This window comes from Staurois parvus, unplaced genomic scaffold (genome assembly GCF_062004578.1).
Source record: "Staurois parvus isolate SC_StPar_1 unplaced genomic scaffold, SC_StPar_1.0 ptg000423l, whole genome shotgun sequence".
Classification (NCBI taxonomy): Eukaryota; Metazoa; Chordata; class Amphibia; order Anura; family Ranidae; genus Staurois; species Staurois parvus.
This window is the reverse complement of record NW_028318219.1, coordinates 1,457,770-1,474,813: the sequence shown is the minus strand read 5'-3', so window position 1 is coordinate 1,474,813 and position 17,044 is coordinate 1,457,770. Positions and strand designations below refer to the sequence as shown.

Sequence of the window (17,044 nt, the reverse complement as noted above, 5' to 3'; positions counted from 1 at the left end):
ACTAGCCTCACTTTGCAAGGTAATGTTGCCACAATGATAATGGCTGTATATACATACATAAAATATAGTGGGAGAGCAAAATAGAGATCCTAGTAAATTAATATACATATCTATGACTAATAATGGGGATTATGGACAAATTTAAAATGTAATATAATTGATCAGTGTATATTAGCCTACTTTGCAGGAGAATACTATCCCAATGCAGTTGGCTATATATATGCATAAATGTACCGGGTAATCATAATATCGGTCTGGATCAACTAATATATATATATCTCTACCAACACAGTACTAATCATAAAAAAGATACATATACTGTATCTATACATGAATGTACTGGTATAACATATGATAAAGGATGAGTGCTAAATATGAACTAGGTACTATCTATGTGATACCTCATCATTTTAAATCATCTTACCCCGTAATCCAACGATAGGATATAGAAAAAAATTTATAAAAATAATCAAAAAAGGAAAGAAAAAGGGTATACTAGATGGGAAAGAAGAAAGATACTTGATACCAACAGCATGCAGAATACCAATTAAAATACTCCATACCGAAGATGCATAAGGATAAAGAGAATCACCCAGGAAGACTCATAGTCAATGGGATTGGCTCAGTAACAGAAAGATTGGGACAGTGTAGGATTTTTAGACACATATAATACTTCTTTTAGTGTCTTGAAACGATTATGAATGAAAGAGACGTTGAAATAAAAAATAAAGTGTGATTTTATTCTATCACATAATGGCTTAAAATAAAAAAGCGTATGTGATCTTGTCTTGTTCAACGCAGCTGAGTCCGAGTAAGAAGACGGAAGTGACGTTAATGACTATTTCTTGTCTTGAAGCACCTGTTCCAGCTTCTCAGAATGTCCTTATGTGAGTCTGTTTGAACAGCCATGTGTGTGTGTGTTAGAGTGTCCTCTGTCAGACTCCCTTATGGTCTTCTATGAAGAAAATACACGTCATAACTTTGGGATCTTGAGGCCTTGTATGGAAATCAGTACTGCTTAGCAGAGCAATTTCATAGAAGGGAGGGGACGCTATATATATATATGGAGATTTGATGGACAGGTACATATGCTGATGTACATAATAAGCTGATGATGTAACCTCAACTATCATATTTAAATGATAATATAACTTAAGAACGTATCTTTACAACATCACAATGTATAATCACTAATCTACATATGTAACAATATTACCAAATTATAAATCATACTAAATACACACAGATACTATTAAAATACATTATATAATAGTTATTCTATAGTAAATCACTTCTAATACCCTTGACCTTTACTACCAGTCTTCTAACCAGCTATGCCTTAATATAGAATACTCAGCTATCAGCTGGTTTAGCTAGTCTCAGCTTAACTAACTCATATTTTTCGGTCTCAGCTATAACTGAAGAATTGTAATACCATTTTAAGAATTTTTAGAAGTGCCGCGCCCTTAGAATAAATGAATGACTAATTAGTGTAAATGATATATATACATACATATAACACGTGGTTTTGAAATATAATAATGGAAATGTGCAATAAATCCTCTCCAAGTAAACAACTATAAATATGCTTAGAGAAAAAAAAAAGGAACAACTGTGACTTGTATAACTTGGAATGTGAAATCAAATAATATGGAATAATAAGTCCACAATGCTGAATGAATAAAAAATATAAAAAATAATAATAATAATGTGTCCAAATAAATATAAACTTCCAAAAAATAGTGCAGATCCTTCCTTGGGTAGTGACACTTTTATATGCTCACCTTCCTGTAAGCCTAAATCTAGGCTGAACACATGGTTGGATTCTATTAGGTGATAATGTGCTGGAATCCTTCAAGGTGAGATGCGCTGTGGAAATGTGCTTGGTTCTCCTGGATAGCCATTATCATGCCTAGTGTAGACAAAGAGATGTTTCCCTCCTTACACTGCTGTGCTTGGCTTCATCCCCTCGCTCTTCTCCTCGGGTGTCCTCTCCCACCATGTATACTCGTGTTTACTTGGAGAGGATTTATTGCACATTTCCATTATTATATTTCAAAACCACGGGTTATATGTATGTATGTATATATATCATTTACATTAATTAGTCATTCATTTATTCTAAGGGCGCGGCACTTCTAAAAATTCTTAAAATGGTAGAATTACAATTCTTCAGTTATAGCTGAGACCGAAAAATGAGTCATTAATTTATTCTAAGGGCGCGGCACTTCTAAAAATTCTTATCTTGGTTACTACATTGCACACATATATGAGGATGTGATCAAGTGCCAGCGAACTACATCATATACAACTTTTATTTATTTTGTGGCTCACAAGTATTTTACAATCTTACTGTAATACTACCATTTGTCAAAGACCATTCACACATATTAATATTAACCACTTCCTGTCCGGACACTTTTACCCCCTTCCTGTCCAGGGCAATTTTCAGCTTTCAGCGCTATCACACTTTGAATGACAATTGCACGGTCATGCAATACTGTACCCATATGAATTTTTTACCATTTCTTTGAGACAGATAAAGCTTTATTTTGGTGGTATTTATTCACCGCTGGGATTTTTATTTTTTTTACTATGTAAATGAAAATGTCCAAAAATTTTGAAAAAAAATGTTTTTTTTATAAAATTTTGCAAATAATCAATATTTCATCATAAATCTTGGCCAAAATTAATTCAGTTATTTTTTTAGTAAAAAAAAAAATCCAAATTAGTTTATAACCAAAAATTATAATTTTTAAACATTTTTTTTTACATTTTAATTAAATTTTTTTTTATTATTATTTTTTTATCTATTTATTTTTTTTACATACTGTCACCCTAGCAGTACAGTGTCACCATGGTGACACTGTACTACTTGTGGGGGGTGATGAAGATTTTTTTTTTTTTTTTTTACACTGATTGCTTTTACACCCATATAGGATGTAAAAGCAATCATTTCTCTTTCTCTCTGTCTGCATTCTTGCAGTCATTGAGAAGTACTGAGTGAGCTGTGTTTGGTCACAGCTTGTCACATGGTACAAAGCTGTTGTGAATAGCCTTGTACCATGTGACCTCTGTGATCATTCACAGATTTCACACATAGTAAGCAATGATGTCACAAGTGACATCTTGCTTACTACTTTGCATGTGATCACTGATTGGCCACCGGATCGTGGTGCTGCGCGCTCCCAAGGAGCACGCACAGCTAGAAAAGGCGGGTGCCATTTATGAACGGCAACCCGCCTCTGGACTGCCACCGCCCTGCCGTTTATAAACAACAGGCGGACGGCAAGTGGTTAATTATGATTAATCATAAAAACCAAATACTTTGCAAGCTTGCCATCAATGTAAGTGTGGAATCATGAATTTGATATATTAATTTTCTTCAGACAGTATATAGACATCTTTCTACAACCGGAAGTACAAAATACTAAAGCCTTCTTGAAAGACACAAAACATGTACAACAGTTATTAGAGGAAATTAATGTTTGGAAGACATAATCTTCGCAACATCTGATGTAGGATCACTGTACACGATTATTAACCATAGAGATGCAATGGAAGCGGTAAAATGAGCTCTTGATAAGAATGAAAATATGGAAGACAAACAGAAGAAATATATAAGGAGATGTCTAGAATTTTGTCTGGAGCATGCATACTTCTGGTATGATGGTAAATACTATAAACAGGAAATGGGAGTATCGGTGGGAGCCAAATTTTCACCAAGCATTGCAAATCTATTTATGTCAAGATGGGAGGAGATGGTATTTAATCATAAACCACAAGAGCTCATTCTATACCGTAGATTCATCGATGACATCTTGGTCATATGGAAGGGTAGTAATAGCTATTTAAAAAACTTCATGATGAGAATGAATAACAACCAAAAAAAATATAATACTAACGTGGGAAGTGAGTAGGGAATCCATACATTATTTGGACCTAAGTAATAGCGACAAGACAAAATAAGATCATTACTCACACATACTTTAAACCCACTGACAAAAATTGCTATATCACGATGGATAGTTGTCACCACATCACATGGTTGATGAACATTCCAAAGGGACAGTTCATGAGACTCAAAAGAAATTGCACTATACCCACAAGATCATCTATTCGTACAGTAGGTCATATTAGTGATGACAATTAGACAATATCTTGGCTGGGAAACATTTTGCATGGTGGACCGTAAAGATTGGCGTAAAGTAATAGTAGATTTATTATACAGATCCATAGGTCACACCTAACGATGGACAGATGTGGATAAAATAGGGGCAGAGGGATTTGGGTCCAGAACAGGGACTGTCCCCTTAAATAGGAACATTTGGGCGCAATACATAATCATTACATCACACGTTAAGTAACGAATGGCAACCATAAATATAAGGACAAAATTATCATAATTCTTGCCAATGTGTGAACTTATAAATGTAATGTCATATTAAGAACTCCTTCATATGTGTATAATAATGAGTTATAATATATATATATATATATATATATATATATATATATATGTGTATATATATATATATATATATATATATATGCAGTTTAACAAAGACATATACACTGAAAAAGAGGAAGAAAAAAAAAAACCTACGTGATGTTTTATTAAATTCCTTCTGTCAGTCAACCAGCTTCCCACAATAGGTGGAGTCCAGGCATCATACATATATAGAACAAAGTCTCCCAGCTCTCGATACCAAACATCTGCATAATCATCTACCAAGATGTTCTTTGCTGTGAGTCTCCTCCTGCTGTGTGCCGGAATCTCTGCCTCTGGAGGTAAGACCTCTCTCCCATCTCAACTATTTCTACATACAGTTATACGGTGGTCAGCCACTATCATTGAATATTTTATACTACAGTAGTCACAGCAGTCTTCCTTTTATAGTCAGAATCAGAATTCAGTATTTGGTACCTTGGAATGGGCAGACTAATTGTAATGATTTCTATATTGCCTTGAGTTAATGCACATTAATGAGAAAGAAAAAGAAAGAGAGAGAGAGAGAGAGAGAGAGAGAGAGAGAAAGAAAGAAAGAAAGAAAGAAAGATAAAAAATAAGATTGAAATTCTTTTTAAATTGGGTTGCCTCAGGATATTGCAAACGTTTGTAGGGTCCTGCAAATAAAAAAAGATTGAGAATCACTGTACTATAATATATATATATATATATATATATATATATATATATATACTGTATATATATACATACTCACTGGCCACTCCATTGCAAGGTACACCTTGCTAGTGCCAAGAAAATCTCCCCCTCACCATTACACCACCACCAACAGTCTGAACCGTTGATAGGTAGGATGGATCCATGCTTTCATGTTGTTTATGCCAAAGTCTGACCCTACCATCTGAATGTTGCAGCAACCAGTCTGCCCAGTCTCCTCTGAACTCTGATATTAACAATGCATTTTTATGCACACAACTGCCACTCACTGGATATATTGTTATTATATAACCACTCATTGGATGGATGCATGGTTGTGCATGAAAATCCCAGGAGATCAGCAGTTTTTGAAATACTCAGACCAGCCTGTCTGGCACCAACAACCATGCCTTGTTCAAAATCACTTAAATCCCCTTTCTTCCCCATTCTGATGCTCAGCTTGAACTTCAGCAAGTCGTTTTCACTTCAATTTGTGTTACCAAGCAATTGAACAGGTGTACCTAATACTAATGAAGCGGCCAATGAGTACAGTGCATCCAGAAAGTATTCACAGCGCTTAACTTTTGCCACATTTTGTTATGTCACAGCCTTATTCCAAAATGGATTAAATTCATTTTTTTTCCTCTACATTCTACAAATAATACCCCATAATGACAACATGAAAGAAGTTCATTTTGACATTTTTGCAATTTACTAAAAATAAAAAACGAAAATAAACACATGTACATAAGTATTTACAGCAAATTAATCAAAAAACAAGGTGTCACGCTCCACTGACAATAATTAAGATGTGAAATATATAAACATACATATATATGAATAAATGAAAAAGATTTAAAAATAATTAAATTAAATATAATAAATAAAGTAAAGTGAGTAAGTCCAACATTAATTCAGCAGCATGATGTTGCAATCATGCTGATGCTGCGTGTGTCTTTGAATACTCTGTGACTTAGATGTGCCTTTAAATGGTATAATAAAAAATAAATAACATATAGTCCACCAATCTTTAAATTATGTGCTCCTTCACCAATTGTGCTCTCACCTGACGTATATTGCCAAACTGTTAAGTGAGGTCAAAAAAGCTTGTGTCCCCTTGTATCCCTGTTTCCCAGATGGATGGATGGATGGATGGATGGATGAATGGAGTTATCCCTCTTCCCACTACGGGGTCTCTTCACTCCCTTCAGATTTTTCTTGACTACTGCACCATAGATAGGCTTGTCCACTCCTACTTCCACCATTGCCTATCCTTACCACCCCAAACCCCCCCCCCCCCTTAACCAAATAAACGTTACAAAAAACATGACACCATTTTTGGAGTAAATGGCCAACATGGCCTTTTATTAACAACTTCACAATTTACATACATCAACCGTTCCTTAACGAAACCAAAGAATTGTTGTTGGTCTTCAAAGGCACCCACAAACGATCCAAAATGCACCTGCGGACAACCCTATACACTAGGCCTCCAGCCGCAACCAACCAGCTCGGAGACAACCATACCGTCCGCAGTGCAGCACCACCACCTTCCAGCTAAACCTTGGTTAACTGGGAATATCCACCGGGCCCCCCATACCTCGGATGGGGTCCCACACCATTGTTTTCCTTCCAAGATGAGAACCGCCTCCAAAGACCAACAACCGCACCTGCCCCCGGACAAGACCCGATACCCAACCTAACAGGGAGGGCGGGAGGGAAGCTCTGGTCCTTGCACTCATCCAGCTGCAATGACGCCCCTTCCGCAGCAACCCCCACCCTACGGTGCCACAGACACCTCCTACACTCCACGTCTGCCAATCCAATTATTCCCAATCCCATTCCCCACCCCTTGGAGCTAAATTTTTTAACCCTTTCCGTTCCCAACCACTCTGGGCCTAGTCATGTATGCCCTGCGCTATTTCCATTCTTCCCTATTCGCTACGGGCATTTCTTTCCATATGCATAAGTACAATTTAATTTAAAAAATAGAATATAGTACTTTATCTTCTTTTTAAAATATTTATTAAACAAATGTAGTGCACTCACATGAAATTTTAATTAACATCGCTTTTTATACAAAAATACACGATCCTCAATGTGTTTGCAACACTCCAGTATACTTGCTGTGTAGTTGCCTTTAAGCGTCGTGATGTAAGAGCCCTTCCCCTGCGTGTTATGCCACCGGGTCACGTGGCTTCATCAGGGGAAAATGATTGGACGACACGGCGCTCATTGATTTATATAGGAACTTCGGCCTCCAATTTCTAGTGGTCCGCATGGCGGCGGCCATGTTTATAGGGCTAGATTTGTCTTATAGTGATCGGAGTTAGCGCGATCAGCATGCAGTGTGTCAGATCCATCAAGATAGCATGACGGATCCAGCAAATATATTGAAGTTTACCTATATACAACTATTGTCAGAATATTAGCATTTTATTCCATTTAGCTACAAATATGGTGGGGGAGAGTGATGTAAGTAGCGATTACTTACACCACTCTCCCCCACCATATTTGTAGCTAAATGGAATAAAATGCTAATATTCTGACAATAATTGTATATAGGTAAACTTCAATATATTTGCTGGATACATTAATCCTATGTGGGTATATGATTCCCAATAATGAGCACAATCTGATTGCCAAGGTTATTATGGGAAAAAAAACAGCTATCTGAGCATGTAGTATTGTGTGTGGGGGGTACACATACGAAGATAAATTTTAAATAAAATGTTTAGAAATAAAAATATTACAATTAAAATACACATATCCAAGAATAAAATAATTAAAATTCAAGGAACAATTGTGAAAATTAATTAATAAGCCATACATATAGCATCACTAATACTCTATGTCCCTATATTAAAATACCCAATCCTATAATAGTGTGTACCGCTTACATTCAAATATTTTAATAAATACCAGTGTCTGCATTCTACCCATAGGTGGGTGACTGTATCTAGTACTACTGCTGCCATATTCTTACTAATTAAAAATAAATTTGATGCTATTCTGGATGTTAAATTGATTTGGTAATTAGTAATAAAATAGAGGTTGAATTCACTGTGCAAATAATGCAAAATAATAAAAATAATAAAATAAATAAAATAATAAAAATATGTTATACGTCAGATCAATATTGCTCTGTGAGCCTATGTTATGTTATATTATTTCTATGATTAGTATGAAGAAAATATACTAAAATAAATATATAATAAAATTGTGTATTTTATAAATTGTAGTCCCAGAGGCGGATGACCATATCTACTACCACTGCTAAGTTTAAATTGTATATTAATGTTATTGTGGATATTAAATTAATTATTCTAGAGGATTGTGATCCTGATTAAAATAAAGGTGAAATATATTTTAATAGTTACTAATGAAACACGAGAGGTCAGATTCCTTATTGAAGCCCATTGGAGCTAGACTCTTCATCTCATGAATCCATCTTGATTCTTTTTTACTTAATTATCTGATTTTATTGTCCCCTCTCCAATGACTAGTATGTTTTTCAGTGCCCCCAAATTGCAGAAGACTAGCGTCCTTGTTAAAGAATGTGCGAAAATGCTGTGATAAATGATGACATTTGTAACACCTATTTATACTATAGACATGTTCCTTTATTCTATCTTTCAAGGCTCTTTTAGTCCTCCCTCTATAGATAATGTTACAAGGGCATTTTAAAGCATAAACTACTCCCTTTCTATCGCATGAGATAAATTGTTTGATTTTGTATTCCCTCCCAGTGTGAGAATTTTGGAAAGTGAATCTTTTCAGGTTGTTGGTGACTCTACTACAGCTATAACATCTCCCACATGTATAGAAGCCAATTCCCTGAAAAAATTAACACTCAGTGTGTGTGTGTGGGGGGCTCTATAACATTTTTCGAATCTCAGTACATTCCAGTGTTTTGGAATAATATCCTCCACTGCTCTATATTGTTTATTATATTGTAAAACGACTGGTAAATAAAAATTCCCCTTATTTTCTTGTAGTTTGTCCATTAATATGGTGTTTCTATCACACTGTCCTACTATGTGCCTTTCTTTTTCTAGCATATCTTGCTTATATCCTTTATTAGTAAACCTCTGTGCTAGAATTGCACTTTGTTCCATATAGTCTGTATCCCTTGTGCAATTCCTCTGTATGCGCATAAACTGTCCTCTAGGAACATTCGTAAGCCAGGGCTTATAATGGCATCTATTTAGCAGGATATATGTGTTTCTACCCGTATTCTTAAAATGAGTTTTTGTGTGCAGTGTGGGTTCCTCCTTTATGATCTGAATTAGAGATGAGCGAAGAAATGAAAAATTCGATTCGACTGATTCGGCGAATTCGTGGACAATATTCGATTCGAGTCGAATAAATTCGCTGTGAATTTAACTTAAAAAAGGGTGTTTCTAGGCTTCAGAGAGACTTAATATTAGTGCAGAACACTGTACCTTTAATTTAAATGCCCTTGGAGTCTGCTGGGGAAGAGAAATAATACTGTCTGTCAGTATGACATGCAGATGAGTGCCGTCGATCTTAGAATCACCGCACACTTCACTCCTTTGGCCAGTCACGGGGCCAAAACCAGTGTTTGGAGCCACAGTGTGGCGGTGGAGGCAGCAGCAATGGGAGGCCATACAGCAACCTATGACAAAATGGAAACCAGCAGGAGCGTGAGGAGACCTGAAAGTGGCACATGGCAGAGTGGGAGCAATGGGAGGCGGTACAGGGACCCAGGTCACACTATGGGCCCAGCAGCAGCGTGACCAGGCGGTACGGGGGCCCATGGCCGATATGGGGCTTGGTGGCACCTATGGAAGGCCTGTAATCTGCCAGCAACCTATGACAAAATGGACAACCGCAGGAGTGTGAGGAGATTTCAAAGTGGCACATGGCAGAGTGGAAGCAATGGAAGGCCGTACAGGGACCCAGGTCACACTGTGGGACCAGCATCAGCGTGAACAGGCGGTACGGGGGCCCATGGCCGATTTGACCTCATTCATCCCATAGTCCTGCCGACTCACGAATAGCGTGGCCTCCTCAAAGGGCCTGAGCAAGCGCAGGTGTCACACATGAGCTGCCAATGGCTGACATCTAAGTTACACAGGGAGTACCTTTATCCGCTTTTAACATCAGGAAATCTGTGATGGCCTTTAGCTGTTCGTAAAGGCGGTCTAACATATGTAGGGTTGAATTCCACCTTGTTGCAACGTCACAGCATGAGGAGTCGGTACGGGGGCCCATGGCAGATTACATGTCTGGCAGCAGCTATGTGAGGCCCGTAATCTGCCTGCACCCTATGTCAAAAAATTTAACACACCAGCAGTGTGAAGAGACCTGAAAGTGGCACATGGCAGCAGAGTGTGGCGATGGAGACAGCAGCAATGGGAGGCCGTACAGGGACCCATGAGAGACTCTAGACTTGGCAGCAGCATGAGGAGGCGGTATATAGGGGCCCATGGCAGATTAGGGGCCTGGCAGCAGCTATGTGAGGCCCGTAATCTGCCTGCACCCTATGTCAAAAAATTTAACACACCAGCAGTGTGAAGAGACCTGAAAGTGGCACATGGCAGCAGAGTGTGGCGATGGAGACAGCAGCAATGGGAGGCCATACAGGGACCCATGACAGACTCTGGACTTGGCAGCAGCATGAGGAGGCGGTATATAGGGGCCCATGGCAGATTAGGGGCCTGGCAGCAGCTATGTGAGGCCCGTAATCTGCCTGCACCCTATGTCAAAAAATTTAACACACCAGCAGTGTGAAGAGACCTGAAAGTGGCACATGGCAGCAGAGTGTGGCGATGGAGACAGCAGCAATGGGAGGCCGTACAGGGACCCATGAGAGACTCTAGACTTGGCAGCAGCATGAGGAGGCGGTATATAGGGGCCCATGGCAGATTAGGGGCCTGGCAGCAGCTATGTGAGGCCCGTAATCTGCCTGCACCCTATGTCAAAAAAGTTAACACACCAGCAGTGTGTGAGGAGACCTGAAAGTGGCACATGGCAGAGTGTGGCGATGGAGACAGCAGCAATGGGAGGCCGTACAGGGACCCATGAGAGACTCTGGACCTGGCAGCAGCATGAGGAAGCGGTATATAGGGGCCTATGGCAGATTAGGGGCCTGGCAGCAGCTATAGGAGGCCCATAATCTGCCAGCACCCTATGTCAAAAAATTCTACACACCAGCAGTGTGTGAGGAGACCTGAAAGTGGCACATGGCAGAGTGTGGCGATGGAGACAGCAGCAATGGGAGGCCGTACAGGGACCCATGAGAGACTCTGGACCTGGCAGCAGCATGAGGAGGCGGTATATAGGGGCCTATGGCAGATTAGGGGCCTGGCAGCAGCTATAGGAGGCCCATAATCTGCCAGCACCCTATGTCAAAAAATTCTACACACCAGCAGTGTGAGGAGACCTGAAAGTGGCACATGGCAGCAGAGTGTGGCGATGGAGACAGCAGCAATGGGAGGCCGTACAGGGACCCATGACAGACTCTAGACTTGGCAGCAGCATGAGGAGGCGGTATATAGGGGCCCATGGCAGATTAGGGGCCTGGCAGCAGCTATGTGAGGCCCGTAATCTGCCTGCACCCTATGTCAAAAAATTTAACACACCAGCAGTGTGAAGAGACCTGAAAGTGGCACATGGCAGCAGAGTGTGGCGATGGAGACAGCAGCAATGGGAGGCCGTACAGGGACCCATGAGAGACTCTGGACTTGGCAGCAGCATGAGGAGGCGGTATATAGGGGCCCATGGCAGATTAGGGGCCTGGCAGCAGCTATGTGAGGCCCGTAATCTGCCTGCACCCTATGTCAAAAAATTTAACACACCAGCAGTGTGAAGAGACCTGAAAGTGGCACATGGCAGCAGAGTGTGGCGATGGAGACAGCAGCAATGGGAGGCCGTACAGGGACCCATGAGAGACTCTGGACTTGGCAGCAGCATGAGGAGGCGGTATATAGGGGCCCATGGCAGATTAGGGGCCTGGCAGCAGCTATGTGAGGCCCGTAATCTGCCTGCACCCTATGTCAAAAAATTTAACACACCAGCAGTGTGAAGAGACCTGAAAGTGGCACATGGCAGCAGAGTGTGGCGATGGAGACAGCAGCAATGGGAGGCCGTACAGGGACCCATGAGAGACTCTAGACTTGGCAGCAGCATGAGGAGGCGGTATATAGGGGCCCATGGCAGATTAGGGGCCTGGCAGCAGCTATGTGAGGCCCGTAATCTGCCTGCACCCTATGTCAAAAAATTTAACACACCAGCAGTGTGAAGAGACCTGAAAGTGGCACATGGCAGCAGAGTGTGGCGATGGAGACAGCAGCAATGGGAGGCTGTACAGGGACCCATGAGAGACTCTAGACTTGGCAGCAGCATGAGGAGGCGGTATATAGGGGCCCATGGCAGATTAGGGGCCTGGCAGCAGCTATGTGAGGCCCGTAATCTGCCTGCACCCTATGTCAAAAAATTTAACACACCAGCAGTGTGAAGAGACCTGAAAGTGGCACATGGCAGCAGAGTGTGGCGATGGAGACAGCAGCAATGGGAGGCCGTACAGGGACCCATGAGAGACTCTAGACTTGGCAGCAGCATGAGGAGGCGGTATATAGGGGCCCATGGCAGATTAGGGGCCTGGCAGCAGCTATGTGAGGCCCGTAATCTGCCTGCACCCTATGTCAAAAAATTTAACACACCAGCAGTGTGAAGAGACCTGAAAGTGGCACATGGCAGCAGAGTGTGGCGATGGAGACAGCAGCAATGGGAGGCCGTACAGGGACCCATGAGAGACTCTAGACTTGGCAGCAGCATGAGGAGGCGGTATATAGGGGCCCATGGCAGATTAGGGGCCTGGCAGCAGCTATGTGAGGCCCGTAATCTGCCTGCACCCTATGTCAAAAAATTTAACACACCAGCAGTGTGAAGAGACCTGAAAGTGGCACATGGCAGCAGAGTGTGGCGATGGAGACAGCAGCAATGGGAGGCCGTACAGGGACCCATGAGAGACTCTAGACTTGGCAGCAGCATGAGGAGGCGGTATATAGGGGCCCATGGCAGATTAGGGGCCTGGCAGCAGCTATGTGAGGCCCGTAATCTGCCTGCACCCTATGTCAAAAAATTTAACACACCAGCAGTGTGAAGAGACCTGAAAGTGGCACATGGCAGCAGAGTGTGGCGATGGAGACAGCAGCAATGGGAGGCCGTACAGGGACCCATGAGAGACTCTGGACTTGGCAGCAGCATGAGGAGGCGGTATATAGGGGCCCATGGCAGATTAGGGGCCTGGCAGCAGCTATGTGAGGCCCGTAATCTGCCTGCACCCTATGTCAAAAAATTTAACACACCAGCAGTGTGAAGAGACCTGAAAGTGGCACATGGCAGCAGAGTGTGGCGATGGAGACAGCAGCAATGGGAGGCCGTACAGGGACCCATGAGAGACTCTGGACTTGGCAGCAGCATGAGGAGGCGGTATATAGGGGCCCATGGCAGATTAGGGGCCTGGCAGCAGCTATGTGAGGCCCGTAATCTGCCTGCACCCTATGTCAAAAAATTTAACACACCAGCAGTGTGAAGAGACCTGAAAGTGGCACATGGCAGCAGAGTGTGGCGATGGAGACAGCAGCAATGGGAGGCCGTACAGGGACCCATGAGAGACTCTAGACTTGGCAGCAGCATGAGGAGGCGGTATATAGGGGCCCATGGCAGATTAGGGGCCTGGCAGCAGCTATGTGAGGCCCGTAATCTGCCTGCACCCTATGTCAAAAAATGTAACACACCAGCAGTGTGTGAGGAGACCTGAAAGTGGCACATGGCAGAGTGTGGCGATGGAGACAGCAGCAATGGGAGGCCGTACAGGGACCCATGAGAGACTCTGGACCTGGCAGCAGCATGAGGAAGCGGTATATAGGGGCCTATGGCAGATTAGGGGCCTGGCAGCAGCTATAGGAGGCCCGTAATCTGCCAGCACCCTATGTCAAAAAATTAAACACACCAGCAGTGTGAGGAGACCTGAAAGTGGCACATGTTTGAGGCATGATTCATGGCGGATTTAGTCAGTTGTGTCAGGAACTGGTGGTTTGAAATCCAGACTAATCCACGCCTGATTCATTTTCACAAACGTGAGTCTCTCCACACTTTGGGTGGACAGTCGTGTCCTCCGCGGAGTTACAATACCTCCTGCCGCACTAAACACGCGCTCCGATGCCACGCTACTGGCCGGGCATGACAGCCTTTCAAGGGCAAATTCAGCTAGTTGGGGCCAAAGGTCAAGTTTCGTTGCCCAGTAGTCAAGGGGATTGTCTACCTCGGTTGGCAGGGTGCTGTCCAAGTAGGCCCAAGCCTGTTGTTTGAGCTCCTGCTCCAGGTCCACCTGATGCTGCTGCTGCTGCTGCGGCTGGTTAGTAGTTTCCTCACTGCGCTGGTGAAGAAAGCTACTCATCATCGACTGCAGACTGAGGCAGCCGCTGCTGGTGGAGCTGCCACTGCTCCTACCACCCCACCCCTCCCCTGCTGCCATGCCAGCGGAACGCGAGCGCACAGGGCCCACAGTGTCTGAGGATGGACGTTGGCGCACAAAGGCAGAGACCAACTGACTACATAGGTGGTTTTTATAGTACGTAATTTTGGCCTCCCTCTCAGCAGGTGTGAAAAAGGCCACCATTTTGGACCGGTAGCGAGGGTCCAACAAGGTGGACAGCCAAAAGTCATCCCTCTGTCTGATGGTTATTATTCGGCTGTCGCTACGCAAGCAACCGAGCATGTTATGGGCCATTTGTGCCAAGGAATGCGAGGGACTCCCTGCCTCCATCTCCACAGCATACTGCCACGGTGCGTCTGGGTCCTCTGTCTCCTCCTCCTCCTCTACCAGATGCTCCTGCTCCTCCACTCCTGTCCGCTGAGTGGAAAAACCACCCATTTCACTCAATAATTCCTGAGCACAAATGTCCTCCTCTACCTCCTCCTCTTCTTCCTGTCCTGCCCCCACAGGGGTCATGTGGCGTTGAGATCTGTGCGCCACGTCTACCGCACCCTGACCAGCCATTGTTAACAGCATTTGTTCCAGGACGTGCAACAGAGGAATGACGTCGTTCATCCCATAGTCCTGCCGACTCACGAATAGCGTGGCCTCCTCAAAGGGCCTGAGCAAGCGGCAGGTGTCACGCATGAGCTGCCAATGGCTGACATCTAAGTTACACAGGGGAGTACCTTTATCCGCTTGTAACATCAGGAAATCGGTGATGGCCTTTCGCTGCTCGTAAAGGCGGTCTAACATGTGTAGGGTTGAATTCCACCTTGTTGCAACGTCGCAGATCAGGCGATGCTGTGGAATTCCGTTCTGCCGCTGCAGCTCAATGAGGGTGTTCTTTGCGGTGTAGGAATGGCTGAAATGCATGCACAGTTTACGTGACATTTTAAGGATGTCTTGCAGTGGGATGGTGGATTTTAGGAACCGCTTGACAACCAGATTGAACACGTGAGCCATGCATGGCGCATGGCACAACCTTCCTTGACGCAGAGCAGACACCATGTTCTTTCCGTTGTCAGTCAACATGGTTCCGATTTTTAGTTTGCGCGGAGACAGCCATCTGTCGATTTCTCTGTTCATTACACTCAGCAGTTCCTCCCCTGTGTGACTACGTTCGCCAAGGCATACCAGGTGCAGCACAGCGTGACACCGTTGCGCCCTGCACATGTGATATGCCGGTCGGGTAATGGGACTTGGCACGGGGGTGGCGGCTGAGGACACGGCGGAAAAAGAGGTGGTAGAGGCGGACATGCTTGCTGGACCAAGGACGTGCAAACGTGGAGGCAAAAGCGTCGTGACCTGTCCAAGTTGCTGGTGCGGCTGTGCCGGCACCACGTTCACCCAGTGGGCCGTAAATGACATGTACTGTCCCTGACCGTAGTTACAGCTCCACACGTCGGCGCTGCCGTGCACTTTGGCAGAGACCGACATGCTCAAAGACTGGCCCACCATCTCTTCTACATGTGAATGCAGGGCTGGCACTGCCTTTTGGGCAAAGAAATGACGGCTTGGCACTCTCCACCGCGGCGCGGCACAAGCCATCATTTCTCGGAAAGGTGCTGAGTCCACCAGTTGGAAAGGGAGGGACTGCAGCACCAGCAACTTGGACAGGAGGACGTTCAGCTTTTGCACCGTCGGGTGCGTGCTCGCAAACTGTTGTCTCTTGGATACGGATTCCAAGAAAGACTGTTGACGGAATCCGAGAAGAGGAGTAGCAGGAGAAGGAGCATCTGAACGAGCGGAAGATGCCAATGAGCGACAACTCCCCTCAGCAGAGGTGTTGGAGCCTTGACTGGCTGATAGAGGGCGATTGACGACGTCGGGTGACGGAGCAAGTAACGGAGCGGGTGATGGAGCGGGGGCTGGGGCAGGCAGAACCGCCGTATGTTTATCACGGTTTTCCCAGGCCACCGAATGGTGACGCTGCATATGCTGACGCAACGCTGTAGTCCCAACATGGGCCCCCTGGCCACGCTTGCATTTCTGGCCACATAGTCGACATACGGCTACGTTTACTTCCTCGGGCGGCTTGAGGAAAAATTGCCACACCACCGAGTAGGAAACTTTGCCCCCGCTACTCTTCACTGGCTGACTGCTACTTCCTCCGTGCGCAACGGCACCACTACTGGCCGTGGTGGTAGGCTGCAGTGGAGCTGGTGCTCTACTCCGTGGACGTTTGGCTCCACTGACACTGATGCGACCCTGCTGCTGTCTCCTGGGCAACCCACCGACTGTTTTGCTCGCTGCCAAGCTGCCACCCTCTTCTCCTGATGATGCGGAAGAAATTGCCTGATGACGACGAGGCTGCCAAGTGCGATCAACCTCCTCATCATCAAGTAGGGTCTCCGCCTCACTACTAGCCC

At 44.0% G+C, this 17,044-nt stretch overlaps 1 protein-coding gene across 1 annotated transcript in view; it reads left to right on the top strand.

Annotated features, from left to right (window-relative positions):
* Positions 1-4,664: 4,664 nt before the first annotated feature.
* LOC149454566 (fish-egg lectin-like) overlaps positions 4,665-17,044 on the top strand; it is a 37,329-nt gene continuing 24,949 nt past the window's right edge. Inside the window, exon 1 of the mRNA XM_089687343.1 lies at positions 4,665-4,791. Coding sequence (XP_089543469.1) covers positions 4,737-4,791 — 55 coding nt within the window. The 5' untranslated portion in view covers positions 4,665-4,736. The remainder of the gene's footprint in view (positions 4,792-17,044) is intronic.